The sequence below is a fragment of the Saccopteryx bilineata genome, chromosome 11 (genome assembly GCF_036850765.1).
Source record: "Saccopteryx bilineata isolate mSacBil1 chromosome 11, mSacBil1_pri_phased_curated, whole genome shotgun sequence".
Taxonomy (NCBI): Eukaryota; Metazoa; Chordata; class Mammalia; order Chiroptera; family Emballonuridae; genus Saccopteryx; species Saccopteryx bilineata.
Window position 1 is genome coordinate 5,700,995 of NC_089500.1, and position 15,551 is coordinate 5,716,545.

The 15,551-nt window shown below is 45.2% G+C and overlaps 1 protein-coding gene across 1 annotated transcript in view; it reads left to right on the forward strand.

Moving 5' to 3' along the window:
- The first annotated feature begins 8,327 nt into the window (after positions 1–8,327).
- The window catches only part of RTTN (rotatin), a 126,984-nt gene continuing 119,760 nt past the window's right edge, over positions 8,328–15,551 (forward strand). Inside the window, exons 1-7 of the mRNA XM_066246635.1 lie at positions 8,328–8,650; positions 8,869–9,056; positions 9,811–9,988; positions 10,848–10,937; positions 12,186–12,276; positions 13,498–13,612; positions 14,509–14,659. Of these exons, the coding sequence (XP_066102732.1) occupies positions 8,464–8,650; positions 8,869–9,056; positions 9,811–9,988; positions 10,848–10,937; positions 12,186–12,276; positions 13,498–13,612; positions 14,509–14,659 (1,000 nt within the window). The 5' untranslated portion in view covers positions 8,328–8,463. The remainder of the gene's footprint in view (positions 8,651–8,868; positions 9,057–9,810; positions 9,989–10,847; positions 10,938–12,185; positions 12,277–13,497; positions 13,613–14,508; positions 14,660–15,551) is intronic.

Genomic DNA, 15,551 nt, shown 5'->3' on the forward strand with positions numbered 1-15,551 from the left:
CAGTTCTTTTGGGTATATATCTGGGGTATATATTTAAGAATTGCTGGGTTGTATGTTAATTCTATGTTGAACTTTTTGAGGAATTTTCAACACGCTTTCCACAGAGACTGCACCAATTTACATTCCCAACAGCAATGTATGAGGTTTCCAAGTTTCTCCACAAAGTTATTTCCCCTATTTTAAAAATATTTCTAGCATGCGCATGTGAGAAGGACAGACAGACAGGAAGGGAGAGAGATAAGAAGCATCAATTCTTCGTTGTGGCTCTTTAGTTGTTCATTGACTGTTTTCTCATCCGTGCCTTGCCTGGGGGGTGGGGATGGGGCTCAAGCCCAGCCAGTGACCACTTGCTCAAGCCAGCAACTTTGGGCGTCAAACCAGCGACCTTTGGGCTCAAGCCAGCAACCATGAGGTCATGTCTATGATCCCACGCTCAAGCTGGTGAGCACACACTCAAGCCAGTGATCTTAAGGTTCGAACCTAGGTCCTTGGTGTCCCAGGCTGATGCTCTAGTCACTGTGCCACCGCCTGGTCAGGCAAGGATGTCTATATTATTGAGGTCTTTAATCTCGTTCAATGATATTTTGTAGTTTTCAGTGTAAAAGTGTTACATTTACTGTGTTAATTGTATTCCTAAGTATTTTATTCTTTTGGCTGTTGTCATAAATAAAATTGCTTTTCTTGACTTTGGATGGTTGATTTGCTAGTGTATAGAAACAGAGTTGATGTTGTACGTGGATTTTGTATTCTGCAACCTCTGAGAGTCTTTCCTCTACTCTAGTGATTACTCTGTGGAGTCTTTAGGATTGTCTATAGATAAGGTCATCTCAACTGCAAACGGAAATAGATTTCCTCTCCCTTTCTAACCCAGATGACTTTTCTTTCCTTTTTCCTGCCTGATGGTGATGGCAGACTCTATTTATTCAACTTTGCAGAGAAAGCTGAGTTCAGACACACGTTGCTCTGCTATTTGAAATGCACTAGGAATACACCTTCTTTAAAACCTTCTGCTTTAAAATGGTATGAACTATTTATTAATTTTCTATTTTAGCATTGGGAAGATAAATTAGAATTTGAAAGTTCCATTAATAATTAGCTATTATGTAAATTTACAGGACACAGTTATGGGGCAGGATTAGAAAAATTTGTAAGTGGGGGAATGAAACCTCAGGCTCCAAATATTTTTCCTTTTTCCTTCTTAAAGGTCAGAATTATTAATAGATCATGATCTTCATTTTTAAACAAGACAGGCTGGGGTCCAGGCGACTGTCCTGTAAGACACACAGAATGTCTGCCTGCCCTGGTGGGGGCCATGAATACCTCCCACACATCTATGGGATCCAACCCTCTTTTTTCGGAATCCTGTTTGTTTGTGCCTTTTTTTCTTTTTAATGTCTTCATAAAAGAAAAGTTAGTATCCCAATTAACGTACATGTAGCTGTTATATTAATTGTAACAATAAAAGAAATTTCCCCTTGGGCCAATAACCTCTTCATTTAGCAAAATGAGAAATAAAGGGTCAAGGCACTGCTGGGTTTTGCTGCACAGATGGCTGTCTGGCTGCAGGCACCTGCATGGGCAAAGCCTCCCTTCTGGGGTGCAAGGCTGTTCCTGGGCTGGGGGATCCCCTGATGATGAAGGGAGGAGCTGCCGCCTTGTGGGTACATTGCAAGCAGGAATAGGATATGGCTTGACATTGCGCTTAATTCCTGGAAGAAGGAATATTTTAGCCCATTGGGGCTATGGTAACAAAATGCCCTAGACTGGGAGGCGTGTAGACAACAGTTACTTATTTCTCAGTTCTGGAGGCTGGAAAGCCCACGTCAAGGCGCCAGCAGATTGGGTGTCTGGGGAGGACCCATTCCTAGCTCTTAGATGGTTGTTTGTTTGTTTTTTATTTAATCTTAATCCCATTCATGAGGGCTCTACTCTTAGGATCTCATTTCCCAAAGGATCCAGCTCTAATACTACCTATCATGGTGGGGATTCAATATTAACATGAATTATGGGGTGACGAGGACATTCAGTCCATACCAAAGAGGCACCCTCATGTTTAACTGCCTATAAAGCAGTGATTATTTATAGTAACTACCTGTCAGGGAGAAGGGGGCAGTGCTTTTTCTAAGTAGTCTGCTTTGGTCTGAAAACAGTGTTATCCGTAGCCATTATGATCACTCCCAACTTCTATTTGTCGAAGCCAGGGCATAGAGGCTATATAGAGCAGGGGTCGGGAACCTAATGGCTGAGAGAGCCATGAACGCCACATATTTTAAAATGTAATTCCATGAGAGCCATACAATATGTTTAACACTAAATACAAGTAAATGTGTGCATTTTATGTAAGACCAACACTTTTAAAGTACAATAAGTCTCTGAATTCTTTTTAATAACATTGTTATGCTGTTGCTAACCAATGCTGAATAAAGTACTTATTACCATTAATGCGACTTCTGGTGCTGCATAGTTTTGCTGATGGCTTTGTAGTCTGGTTGATACATGGTGAGGTTAAGCTTCATGCAGGCGTTGAGACTTCCATCCATTAAATGTGATCGTAGGTTGGTCTTAACATACTTTAGATGTGAGAAAGACTGCTCACATGCATACCTAGAGACAAACTTTGTCAGTACAGCAATACTTGCACACTGCAGTGTGTGGTATGTGACGGGAAGGGTGTTCCAAGTTTTGACAATCAGCTGGTCCGTGGGTTGAAGTTTTTTCATTTCTCCCCACTTGTGTTCGCTTGCCATCTCTGCTTGCTGTCATGCAAGTCTTTCCAAATCTTCATTCAGTGACTTGTACTTATTCACCCACATTTGTGAGGCCTTCAGGTCACCAGTTTGTAGCTCAAAATCTCTGATGGAGACACCGGGGATATAACTCAGGTTGGCGCTGTCCACTGCACACTCGTGTGGATGGGTGATGAACTTAAAAAGATGAGTGCACTCACGAAATTCTCCAAAGCATGCTTTGAATGACTGCAGGAGATTAGATGTGATGCCCTCTAGCTGCTGGAGATCAAGATGGTGAGCAGGGTCACTTGTTGTGCATGCATCTTTAAACTCTCCCAGTTTTTCAAAGTGTAGTAAACGACCTGTTTCAATGTCGGCGATGAAGAGTTCCAGCTTGTTTTCAAATGCAAACTCTGCTTGTTGAAGGGATAAGACTGTATTTCTAACGCCTTGCATTTTCACATTGACCTAGTTCAGATGTTCAGTCATGTCCACAAGATAGTAGAAGTTCAGGAGCCACTCAGTGTTAGCTAACTCAGGATGCTCAATGTTTTTCATGTCAAGACAAGGCAAGATTTCACTCAGACAAGATGCAAAATGGCTGAGCACCTTCCCTCTTGACAACCAAAGCACATTGCTGTGCAGAAGCAGACCAGGATAATTATTCCCAACTTCATCCAGCAGTGTTTTAAACTGGCAATCATTTAAAGCTTGGGCAACAATAAAGTTGACTACCCGAATGACCAGTGACATCACCTCACCAAGCTGCTCACCACACATCTGAGCACAAAGTGCCTCCTGATGTAGGATGCAGTGAAAACTTAGGATGGGTCTCTTTTCATGTTCACGAAGAAGCACTATGAATCCTCTGTTTTTCCCCACCATGCACGGAGCACCATCAGTACACACTGAAATGTTTATCCATTGGCAGATTTTTTTCTTTAGCAAACTCAGTGAAAGACTTAAATAAATCCTCCCCTCTTGTCTCTTTCATAGGCAAACCAGCAAGATTTACCTAATGTAGTGTGTCACCGACAGCATATCTTGCAATCACGCTCAACTGGGATAAATGGTTTTCATCTGTTGACTCATCCAAAGCAAGAGAAAAGAATGGTGCTGTATTTATGTCCTTCACTTGTGTTGCCTCAATTTGAATTGCCATCATGATGGTCCGATCGTGAACAGTTCTTGCCAACAGAGGCATGTCTTTTATTCATTTGATTATCTTGTCTTTATCTGAAAAGTCATCAAAAAGTTCATTGGCAACATCAAGCATGAATGTTTTGACATACTCCCCATCTGTGAATGGGTTTCCGTTTTTCACAATTGCTAAAGCACTAGCAAAGCTAGCAGAATTCCAGTCACCTTGTTGGGTCCAAACATGGAGTTGCTGCTGACTAGCTTGCACTCTGCACAGTAGCTCTTGACATGCTGTCTTCCTGCTGTCCCCCACTGGACATTTCGATGCAAATGTAGTACGGCGTGTGTTGAAGTGCCACTTTATATTCTTTATATTTGACTGTTTCATCGATGCAATTTTATCATTGCATATGAGACACACTGCAGAACCTACTCTCTCCACGAAGGCGAATTCTTCTGTCCATTCCTGCTGAAAAGTACGATACTCCTCATCTTTTTTCTTTTAGCCATCTTCTTCGTCAAAAGGGTTTCTGCAATTAGCTAGCTGACTACTTGATTAAAAGGAGGGAAGTTTACTTCCTGACCTCACAACGACCCATATATGTTACGCATTATCCAATAAAAATTTGTCTTGTCCCAGAGGGCAGCTGGGATTGGCTCTAGCCACCCGCAACCATGAACATGAGCGGTAGGAAATGAATGGACTGTGATACATGAGAATGTTTTATATTTTTAACATTATTATTTTTTTTATTAAAGATTTGTCTGCAAGCCAGATGCAACCATCAAAAGAGCCATATCTGGCTTGCGAGCCATAGGTTCCCAATCCCTGCTATAGAGGCATCAGGTTCCCCTCTCCCCCATACCCAAAGTACTTTCCTTTTTTCTTGCTATCACCCCTTATAACTCTGGTATGGTTATAATATCCTGCTGTCCTGTTTAGAGCGTGAATAAGCAATGTAGGATCAGGTAACTTCACAATGATGATTCCAATGGGGCTTTTTTTTTTTTCATGGATTCAATATACAGATATTGAGAGGGAAGCTTTCTTTTTCTTCTTGGATCATTACACAGAAGGGTGGAAGCTTGACCACAGTCCTCTCTTCCTTTTCCATGTTGGGGAATCCTGCCAGTAATACAAGAGCATGAGACAAAGATATGGAGAGCAGCAAAGCCAAGGCATTGAGAATCAAGAATGCTGAACTATTTTGAGTCTCCGAGGCCAGATCCTTTTCTAGAGTGAGATGAAAAGTAACTCGTGTCTGCTTACTTGGTTTAAGTCAGAGTTTTATCATAAACAACAAGAATATGAATTAGCTCACCCACAATTAGGAATTTGTTTTTTTTTACAGGGACACAGAGAGAGTCAGAGAGAGGGATAGATAGGGACAGACAGACTCCTAGGAATGGAGAGAGATGAGAAGCATCAATCATCAGTTTTTTGTTGTGGCACCTTAGTTGTTCATTGATTGATTTCTCATATGTGCCTTGACCATGAGGCTACAGCAGACCAAGTAACCCCTTGCTCGAGCCAACGACCTTGGATCCAAGTTGGTGAGCTTTTTGCTCAAGCCAGATGAGCCCGTGCTCAAGCCAGCAACCTCAGAGTCTCAAACCTGGGTCCTCCGTATCCCAGTCCAATGCTCTATCCACTGTACCACTGCCTGGTCAGGCCACAATTAGGAAATTAAGAAGGCTGCAAAGCTGGTTTCAAATGCATACCTGTCTGGCTCCAAAGTCTGTGTTCTATGCAATACTTGGTGGAGGGTTCAAGGCTACGGGCCTGATATTTTAAGTCGGTCAAGTAACAGAAATAAAAGGTATGACATGTATACGATGACTGCTAAAACAAGTACTGGGATAACCCCAAGTATTAAAATGCATGTCCGAATCAGGAGGAAGAACAAAAATGCATGTTTCTTTTTCTTTTAAAGTGAATCACCACAGATCCTAACATGAGCCCTGAAGAGAGGAACTGAGTGTGTCCTGTGACTTTGGGTATAAATATCTTCATCAGAGCTGAATGATTTGATGGAATAGACTGAAGCAGTGACTGTCAGGGACTTATGGGTCTGACCAAGACGTTGAGAGTCGGTGAGAATTGAGTGGCGCTCGGTGCTCAGTAATTAGTACAGTTTGACCTGTGCTTCTGGGTCCACGTGTCGTTCTCCATAACACTGCGCAGCTGGTGAGGACAGGCAGACCTCACCATGTGGAGTCTCCACTCTTCACCCCTTTCCTGATCGGTACCTGTGCCGCTGGTGGAATGACTCTCACCATCACACAGTCAACATGTTTTCATTACAATGTAGCATTCAAATAAATGTGTCAAAAACTATTGTACATATGAACAGGAAGTTACAAAGACATATACTCCTACAGTTCTCCATGCAGCCACACAGATATCGATTGTTTATTTATTGCTTGAAATATTTGATCTTGAAGTTCAATACTGCAACAGCCCCAGTTGCTGACTAGGATATAATAAAAGTATAAGTTAATAACTAAAGTATACGCAAGAAAGACTAAACAATTAAAAAACAACTCTCCTAAATAGATCTCCAGTGAAAAGGAAAGTATCAAAATAGCAGTTACAGAATGGTTGTGAATAACACTAGTTAGAACATTATAAATCTAAATTCACATGTGTGATTTAGAGATGCTTTTTTTTTTAGACGCAGATTCATGGACTTCAAATTCTCTAAAACTAAATAAGAAGGAGTGAAAATAAAGCAACGGAACATTTAGCTCAAAAAGTTAAGACGAGAAACAGCAAAACAAACCTAACCAAGGTATGATAAAGTAACTGATAATAAATAAAAGTAGAGTTAATACATTAGAATATGTATGTGTGTGACTTTTAACAGTAGAATTAACAAACTGAAGGTTGATTCTTTGAGGAGAGAATTTGGTTAATTTAGTCAAACAGGAAAATTATAGTTTCTTCTCTTTGAATGTAATATGCAGAATCTAATGATTTTGTGTCATTATAAGCAACATATGCTCAACAATAACAATACAAGTTTAAAAAGAGCAATAATAACAGACCATTTCATAGTGTGACCCACATTTTGCCTGTAACATGCTTGTTTTAACTTATTTTTCTCTCGCAGTACCACCACCCCTTACCCACTGACACCCCCGTTTCCCATCATTGAAGACTATTTGTCTCAGAAATACCACTGAGAAGTTCCTGCCATTATTCCTCTGTATGTGCGTGTAGACCTTGACACTTCAGATCCACCAGTAAAACCTCCATGCCTGGATAACTACTGCCACTTCTCAGCTGGTGTAACTGCCTCCACGGTTTCTACTTTTTTTGGTCTCTGACCATCTGGAGGGTGGAGGAAGGCTGCCGCTGTGATAATCTTGGCCAGGTAGGCTTAGGTATGGGCTAGTGGAGTCTTGCTTGAATAGCCACACCTCTCTTGCCTCCCACTCTCAGACTTCCACAGCAACTGGGAGCCAAGAGACCTGGAGGCTAGAAGCCGGGAGAGGGGTGGGGCTGAGGAGCCACTCTAGAACACCCAGCAAGCTAGCAGCCCTCTTTCCCTCCCTCTCTATCTTCCACGGGTAATTTGACCACCTAGAATTTCTCATTACTCCGACAGACTCAGTCTGCATCTATACCTTTGCATACAGAGTTCTCTGTGGCCGGAATCCCCATACTCCATTCCTTTGCGTGAAAACCAAACCCCTACTTACCCTTCAAGGTCCACTCTCTACCCACGGGGAGGCAGCAAGCTACTAAGAATATTTATTACAAAGGAAATTGAGGTCAGGTGCTTAACCCATTATTTACTAGTTGCAGGGACCTTGGGTGAGGCACTTTAATTTTAAGTTGGTCCTCCCCCCACAAAATAGTAAATAAATGAAAATAGCTGCCTTGATTGACATCCCTTTCCCAGGGAAACTGAAAGAGACAGTGAGATAAAATGTTCTCTAAAATGTAAAATCATTTTACAAATTCAATTTTGTTGTTGCTGGCTTAGAATTTCCCTCCTATTTGTTCAGATCTGTCACAGTGCAAAAGTTAACTTCGGTATATGCAAATACTTATTCAAAGCTCCCCCCCCGACTCCCCCATTTTTTCTCTTCTGTCCTCTTATTTCCACACCCCCATCTTCTGTGGCTTGCTTGTTTATATTGAACTTACCCAGAACACTGCTTGACTTGGCAGTACATTCCACAGTTAAAGAGAGTAAGTCATTTAGTAACGCAGAGCGGGGTGGGGGGAGTGCACTCTAAACTGTAAAGTTCTGGGCCCTAAGAATTCAGGTCAACAGCGTCCTAAACGAACCCCCGCAGAGCGAGGGTACTGAGGAGAGCTGGGCTGCTGTCTGGAGCCCGCGTGGGGACGCGGGAACCCCGGACACGCAGGCGCGGTGGCTGGTCCGGAGTTCCTGGCGGGGAGCACGGCTGAACCTAGACTACAACTCCCGACGTGCATGGCGGCCGAAGCCTGTTCCACCTCTGCTTGTGTCCTCATTCTTTTCGGTTCCTACCTCGAGAGGGCCTGTCTAGGAGCTGCGTGACAGTCATTGTAGAAACACCCGTACGCTTCTCTCATGGGCGCAGGGGCGGGGAGCCCCTTATGGAATACATATGCGTGTTCCTGGTCGGGAGGGTCGCCCCGGCATTGCGGAACCCGCAGCCAGACAGCCCCGGTTTCCAGGGGGGACGTTCATTGTGGCCTGACGCTGTGGCGCGGCAGTTTAAGTCTCCGGCGGCGGCCGTGGAGCGGGACGAGATGGTGTTGACCGCGCTCATCAGGAAGCTCGGTAACGCTCGGAGCTGCCCGGGTCGCGGCCGCCTGCTGAGAACGGCCGTGTCCCCTTGTCCTCTCTGGCCCCGGCTTGTCCAGCGGCGGCCCCGAGGACCCCCGCACCCGCCAGCCCCGCCGGACTTGGTGCGGCCCGGGTGGTGGGCGGTCGCCTCTGTCCTCGTGCGGGGCCGGGACCGGGGTGCTGGGCGGCTGCGAGCGGCGTCTCTTCGGCAGGTCACCCGCTGGCGGAGATCCGGGAGCGCGCGCTGCGCACCATCGCGGGCAAGCTGGAGCTGGGCCTGGTGCGCGGCGCCGAGCTGGCGGCGGACGCGCGGCTGCTGCGGCACCTGCTGCAGGGCTTCTGCCTCCCGGCCGCGCCGCTGCGCGCCGAGGCGCTGGGCCTGCTGCGCGGCCTGCTGCAGGTACGTGCCGCCCGGACCCGCTGGGGGAGCGGGGGGCCCGCCCGGACTCGCTCGGGGCCCACCCGGACCCGCTCGGGGCGCTCGCTGCCCGGTGTGTCTGCCGGGCACAGGCCTCTCTAAGTCCAGTCCGGTCCACGTTCGGGGATCACCTGGGCAGGTGACTAGCCGTCATTCTGCTTTTCCCCTAGTATCCTGTTATATACATGTTAACAAAAGGGACGCGTTTAAAGCTAATGTTACAGACCATGATTGAAGAAATAGCACAAACGTGTTCAGTTGCTTTTTCTTGCCTTTTCTTTCTTTTTTCCAGATTTATGTTCCTCCACATATCTTGGGAATAGTTAGTTGCCAGGGACAGATGTCAAAGTGAGAGTTGAACCCTTCGGAGCTATATATAAATCGCTGTGCAGTCGTGGGTGACTCTATTACCTTGGCACCCTTGGGCTGGCCGGAGCCAGGAGACCGTAGGGTGAATGTCAGTGGACAGATGCAGTTCTTTTCATAAATAAAAGTAGGACCTGATAGTGTGCATTGCTCGTGTTCAGTGTCTGGGTTTTGCTCTCAGAGTTGTTATTGAATGTTTTGTTTCTGTAAATCTGTGTCTTATTGATGCAAATTGTTTACTTTTGGTCGTATTGGGACAAGATTTAGTTTTTATAAAAAGAAACATCTGGTATACCGAATTGCTATAAGATAAAGTCTGGAGATTTTGATAAATATTCTTACTCTCAAGACTCTCCTCTTCTTCTTGCAGTATCCGCTAGCAGTCCAGCAGTTGGTTGATCTGGGTGCAGTTGAAGTCTTATCTAAGCTTCGTGCCAATGTGGAGCCCAATCTCCAGGCTGAAATTGATGGCATTCTGGATGGACTGTTTATTCTTCCTTCAGAAGTTCCTGCAATATGTTCTGCCTCTTACCAAACCAGTCAAGCGGGTAACTCTCTGGGATCATGCTGATGCATTGTTACAATATAAATATATTGGTTCCAGTGGTTAACTCTGAGGAGAGGGACCAAAGACGAAACCCTCTCTCCCAACGTACTTTTTTTTTGTGTTAGCTCAATGTTAAGAACTGGTATGAAAACTTCAAAAACACAATTAGAAAACTTATTTTTAGTAGTTTTAGCCTTTTTTTTCATTCTCATTGTTATTGCATCTGCACTGCTGAGCATGTTATCATGTGTCATAGGATCATGAAAGGCATCAGAAGGTAGTGCTTGACTCCTTTGACTTTGACAACTTTTAAAGAAGACGTTAATGAAAGTTGCAGTGAACAGGAAGTATATAATTGGAGTCAAGGGAGGAGGGAGATGGAATTAGAAGCAGAGATGAAGAGTCCACGAGTAAATACGTTGTAGCGGGTTCTTCACATACACTGTGGGTATTTTCATTCTATCAAATAATTGTATTAACAGTTAAAGAGAAAGGGGGAAAATCCCTCAATTTGAAATTGGCTCAGCATTCATATTTTTGTTCCTCTCCAGAGGAAAAAAATAAAAGGTGGATGATTTTTGTTTTTAAAATAGTTCAAAACCTCAAGAGAAAACAATTTTTTTCTTCTATTTTTTTTTATTATTAATTTTAATGCAGTGACATTGATAAATCAGGGTACATATGTTCAGAGAAAACATCTCCAGATTATATTGACATTTGATTATGTTGCATACCCCTCACCCAAAGTCAAATTGTCTTCCGTCACCTTCTATCTGGTTTTCTTTTTGAAAAGAGTACCTTTCATTATTAGCAAATAATGAATCAATAATAATACATACAATAATGTTGTTTTTTTTCAGAATTGTCACAAGGACCTGAAATCTTAACAGGATATTTTCCTCAAGACAAAAGCCATTTCCAGCAGACGGACGTGCCTCCAGGACCCGTGGGTGAGTGCGTTTAGGGGAGCAGGTCCTGCCCACCTGGTAAATCGGAAATTGCTGTACTTGTCATTATTGGGAAGACACACTGTGGTCAAACCTGAATGTTTCAGCCCCAAACTGAGTGTTTCAGTTCCCTGAAAGTAGCTTAGGATCTAGAGTCTAAATGGTAAAATTTTATGTCATTCTAAGTGCATATGAGCACCTGTCTGGGTGGGTGGTGGTGTGGCGGTCGTCCCGTGACACGGTGCACGCTGCGTTCTCATCTCATCCTCCAGCTCCTCCGTGTCCGTCTGTTTGTTCTTCCAGTTACTGCGGCCAGAGACTCGGCGTTGTCTTTGTTACTTTGTCTTTACCCCGACATCCCGCTGATTCTGGAGTTCTGAGTTAAAGGTCTTATCTGGGTCATTTAGTGTCTGGCTGTGTCCAGTCTCTGCTCACATGCCACCTCCTGAAAGGGGCCTTCTTGAGGACTCCAGACAGCGGTCCCTTTCTGTTTAGTTTTCTTCCTAACACAGATCATGAACTGAAGTTACATGTTCATTGCCTTTGTGTTTCCATCATGATAGCCTTAGTGATAGCAACAAACACTGCTTTACTCCCGTGTGCAGAACGATGCAAAAAATGTGTTAGGCGTGTTAAGAGAGTAGGTGTTCAATGTCCTTGCTACAAGAAGAAACTGGGAATTATATGAGAGGATGGGGATGGTAGGTAACTATTGTGGCAGTCTTTCGGTAGTGTATGCATATCAAAGCATCGTGCTGTGCACTTTAAACGTAGGCAATCTTCTTTGAGGTTGAAGATAATTTGTTCTTCAACCTTATTGCCTTCAAGTCATCTTCAAAGAGGTTTAAACATCTAACACCATTTAGGATATTTGAACATGACTAATTAAATATAGTAAACGACTATAATTTTTAATTTCTATAATGAAAGATCTTCAAGTGACAGTTTGCTTTATGCTAAATTTACAGTCAAAGGTCTGGTCAGCCATCAAATGGAACAGGTAATTGAAAATAAATGTCATTCAGAATGGGTTTGTGTTTAACACTCTTCTTCTAATGATAATATATGTGTCCTGTTTAAATTATGAAAAGAGAGCTCCATCGTTTATCCTGTGAGGGAGTAAATCTGCAGCTGACGTGTTTGGTATATTTAGGTTACTGTACATGTAAGTATATTTGGGGACTTATTTTAAAGGGGAATCTGTCAACATTGTCTTTACCGATGGCTTAAGTTTGCTCTGTCCATCAACAGAGAGTCAGACTGTGAAGTGTGTGAAGTTTTCTACGTTCCCGTGGCTGCCCCTGACCACGACCGATAGACACGTGCTCTCCTCCAACGAGAGGTACGGTGCCTGATGTGGCTGGGTGTCCCCAGTCCCTTTCTAGGCGTTCTGTCCGGTGGTTATTACTATGCTTCACACCAGAGAAAGAGGCTGAGTGGCTGTGAATGGAGCTGTGGGACTCGGAATGGTTTTCAGTGTTTCGGAAGCAAGCCAGAAGATTCCTATTGGCCTTAATTAGGCTGCACATGTGGCTGAAATCCTGTGTGCTCCTTGGTCCTCTCTTTGTGGCCAGATTCTCTGCTCAGCCATTGCTATGCCTTTGCTTAATAAAAGTGGAAAAATTAACCATAAATGCAGTCTTTGTAGTAGATAGTGTATTTCAAACCCGAGCTGTGTGGTAAGATGCGGCCACTGAGCGATGTAATGGATGCAGGTTGGCAGGTAGGTAGCTGATACGTAGAAATTTGGAGAGTGTCTTAATGTCTAGTTCCATATTTTTGCTGAAACAAATTTCTGAATGCAACAGCAAATGAGTTAGTCTTTTTTTCTTTTTTTTTGTGAGGCTGGACAGTAAAGACCGATTTGCTAGAATTAGGGCCAGAGACAGGCGGGTGCTCTGAACGATTTTTGGTGATGGCACTTGCAAGGGCTCAGTGCGTCCTCCTGGAACGACAAGTTGTGGAGGCAGATGCATGTGGAAACAGGGCCCGTCGGACGCTGTCCGTCAGCACTGTCCGTCCCTGATGGGGGGAGAGGCTCGCGGTGCACACCTGGGGTGGTGGGTGGGTGGGTGGGGACGGGAGCTGGGGAGGAGTGAACCACCGCTTCTTCCTCGGGGGGCCAGCGCTGTTGGAGAAGTTGAGGGAAATCCCAGCTTGCTTCACCCAGATTAGGGGAGAGCAGGAAGGAGGCTAATTCCTAGACTTTAACTCTAGTTACTATTATATTTTTTATCTTAATTCTTAATTCACATAGCAGGTGTTGTTGGACTCTGCCCTTTGACCTCAGTCTCATTTTGTAGCACTGTGGTAGTCTGGGCTTGCAGTCTGGAGGGGGGACCAGTGGGGGACACAGAGTTAGCACGCTGTTGCCGTAGCATCAAACATAGTCTAGACCTGTGGAAGAAGCACCTGCCCAGAGTTGTTTGTTGTTTGGGAAGGAGATCAAGGAAGGCTTCACAGAGGAAATGAGTCTCAGCTGAGACCTGGAGGGTATGAGTAGGGTTGCTCAGAATCTGGTACAGGTAAACTTTTAAAAAATAGATACTACTCTGTTTTGTAGCTCTTTACGAAGTAGTAACCACACTTTAATCTGGAACACTTGTGAGCTACTGAAGGATGTTATCATGCAAGACTTTCCTGCTGAGATTTTTCTTCAGAGGCCGAGGATTGTTCAGGTCTGTATCCTCAGACGGTTTCAGGTTTGAAATAGAGAACTTTTGTCAATGAAACACATTTGCCATGTAGGAGTCCTGAGGAAGGGAGTGTGTTCCCAAAACAAAGTATTTGGCTTTTTAACCACTTGTCCTCTAACTTACCTGGATAGTGGTAGTTCTTCTGGTAGGAGGCACTCTCATTTGACATGTGCAATCCAATTTGATCACCCTGAATTGACCGTTTACGGGTCACCTAAATGATGAACGGACGTGGGGAACTGCGGTTGGGCAGCAGGAGCCCTCCTGAGCATTGTGAATAACATCTGTCCCAGCTTGATGGTCTGTGGGAGGCCGGGGCTGGATGCTTGGGCATGCGGTTGGTGCAAGCTCTGGAGGGGAGTTTGCGGTGTGGTCTGGTGCTTGCACAGTAGGGCCCTGGGGACCCAGGGCTGGGGTGGAGGTGTCTCCGCAGAGTCTCAGCAGCCTTGCCCCCTAGTCACAGGGCTGAGATCACTCCTGGGAATGCCTGCTGTTAATCCATACCGTGGCCACTATCATATGACAGCAGAGGAAAAGCTATTGATTACCAAAACATGGAACAATGATTTAACTGAGATGCAGGAAACTTGATGTGATTTTTAAAAAGTACTGTGAACGTTGATGTCCCGAGTGTGGAATAGGCCCGTGTTCTCAGAGTAGGAGCTCACGGAGCAGACTGAGCTGCGAGCCGTCCTGACTGTTCATTCACATTTCGTCCCCTCTTCCTGCATTACGCTAAGTCACCTGTGCCCATTCTGGTTTCTTACACATACTGGGTGGTTTATTTCCTCTGCTGTCTGCGTGCCCTTCCTCCAGCCCATACCCTCCGAGGGGGGCGCCGGTGCCCGTGTCACTCTGCGGGCCCTTGTCCTTTCCAGAGCCTCCTCTCCCTGCTGACACTGGCCCTGGGCTCGGAGGGGACGCCTCGCCTGGCCCTGCAGTCGCTGTCCTGCCTGCAGCAGCTGTGCATGTGCCTGCGGAGCCGACTCCACTTCCACCGGGACCCCGGCTTCTTCTCCAGCAGACAAGGTATCTGCGCGGTGCCCCGCCGGCCTTGGCCTGTGCAGGCGTCCTGGAGAGCCCCGGGCACCTCCTGTTAGGGCTGACTGCGCAGGCGTGGGCCCAGCGGACACTCCCCGTTCTTCAGTGGGACCTGATCACTTTTGAAAACAAACTGAGTGACAGGACTATCATGAACCAGTCTCCCCCTTTTTAAAAAATTTTTTTTTTATAACAGACATTTGCACGGTGTTTGTCTTTTTCGTTGGTGCAGTGTCGTTACAAGTCAGGGACTAGGATTCTGAGTCCAGCTATTCATGTAGGACTTTGGATTTTCTTTTTTTTTTTTTTGCAAGTTATATGTTTTGTTAATAAATTGTGTTGAAAAATATTGATTTTTATGACAACCATTTTTATGCGATTTGTGACGTCAGTGTGACGTGCTCTCGATGCTGGACTGTCTGTGGAAAGAGCGCTCCCTAGTGGACAAGGAAGGCACTGGGCTGGCCTTGTGAAAGGTCTGCAGCGGCGGCTCACCGTTCTCACACTGGGTGCCTTGAGCGTCGCGTGTTACCTGAGAGTGCTTGGTGATTCCGCTCCGCAGTGAATCCCTGTGTGCCGAGAGGCTGCTGACCCTGCGCTCCTTGAAGGGGGGTGGGCTTCCTGGTGTCATTCCTGAGCCCCAGCGTGTGGCGGGGGATGGGGAACAGCTGGCTTTCGGGTCTCGTACCCCATCAGAAAGAGCTACAGCACTGATAGGAACAGTTTTATCTGAAGATTCATTCATGAATTAACTATTTACTGCTCACCTCCTACATGCCAGCCGATGTTCTAGTCTCGGGGTGAGATTATGACATTGAACAGGACTGGGATGGGATTCCGGCCACCATGAGCTTATCATCCAGAAGGTTTTACAGGTGGA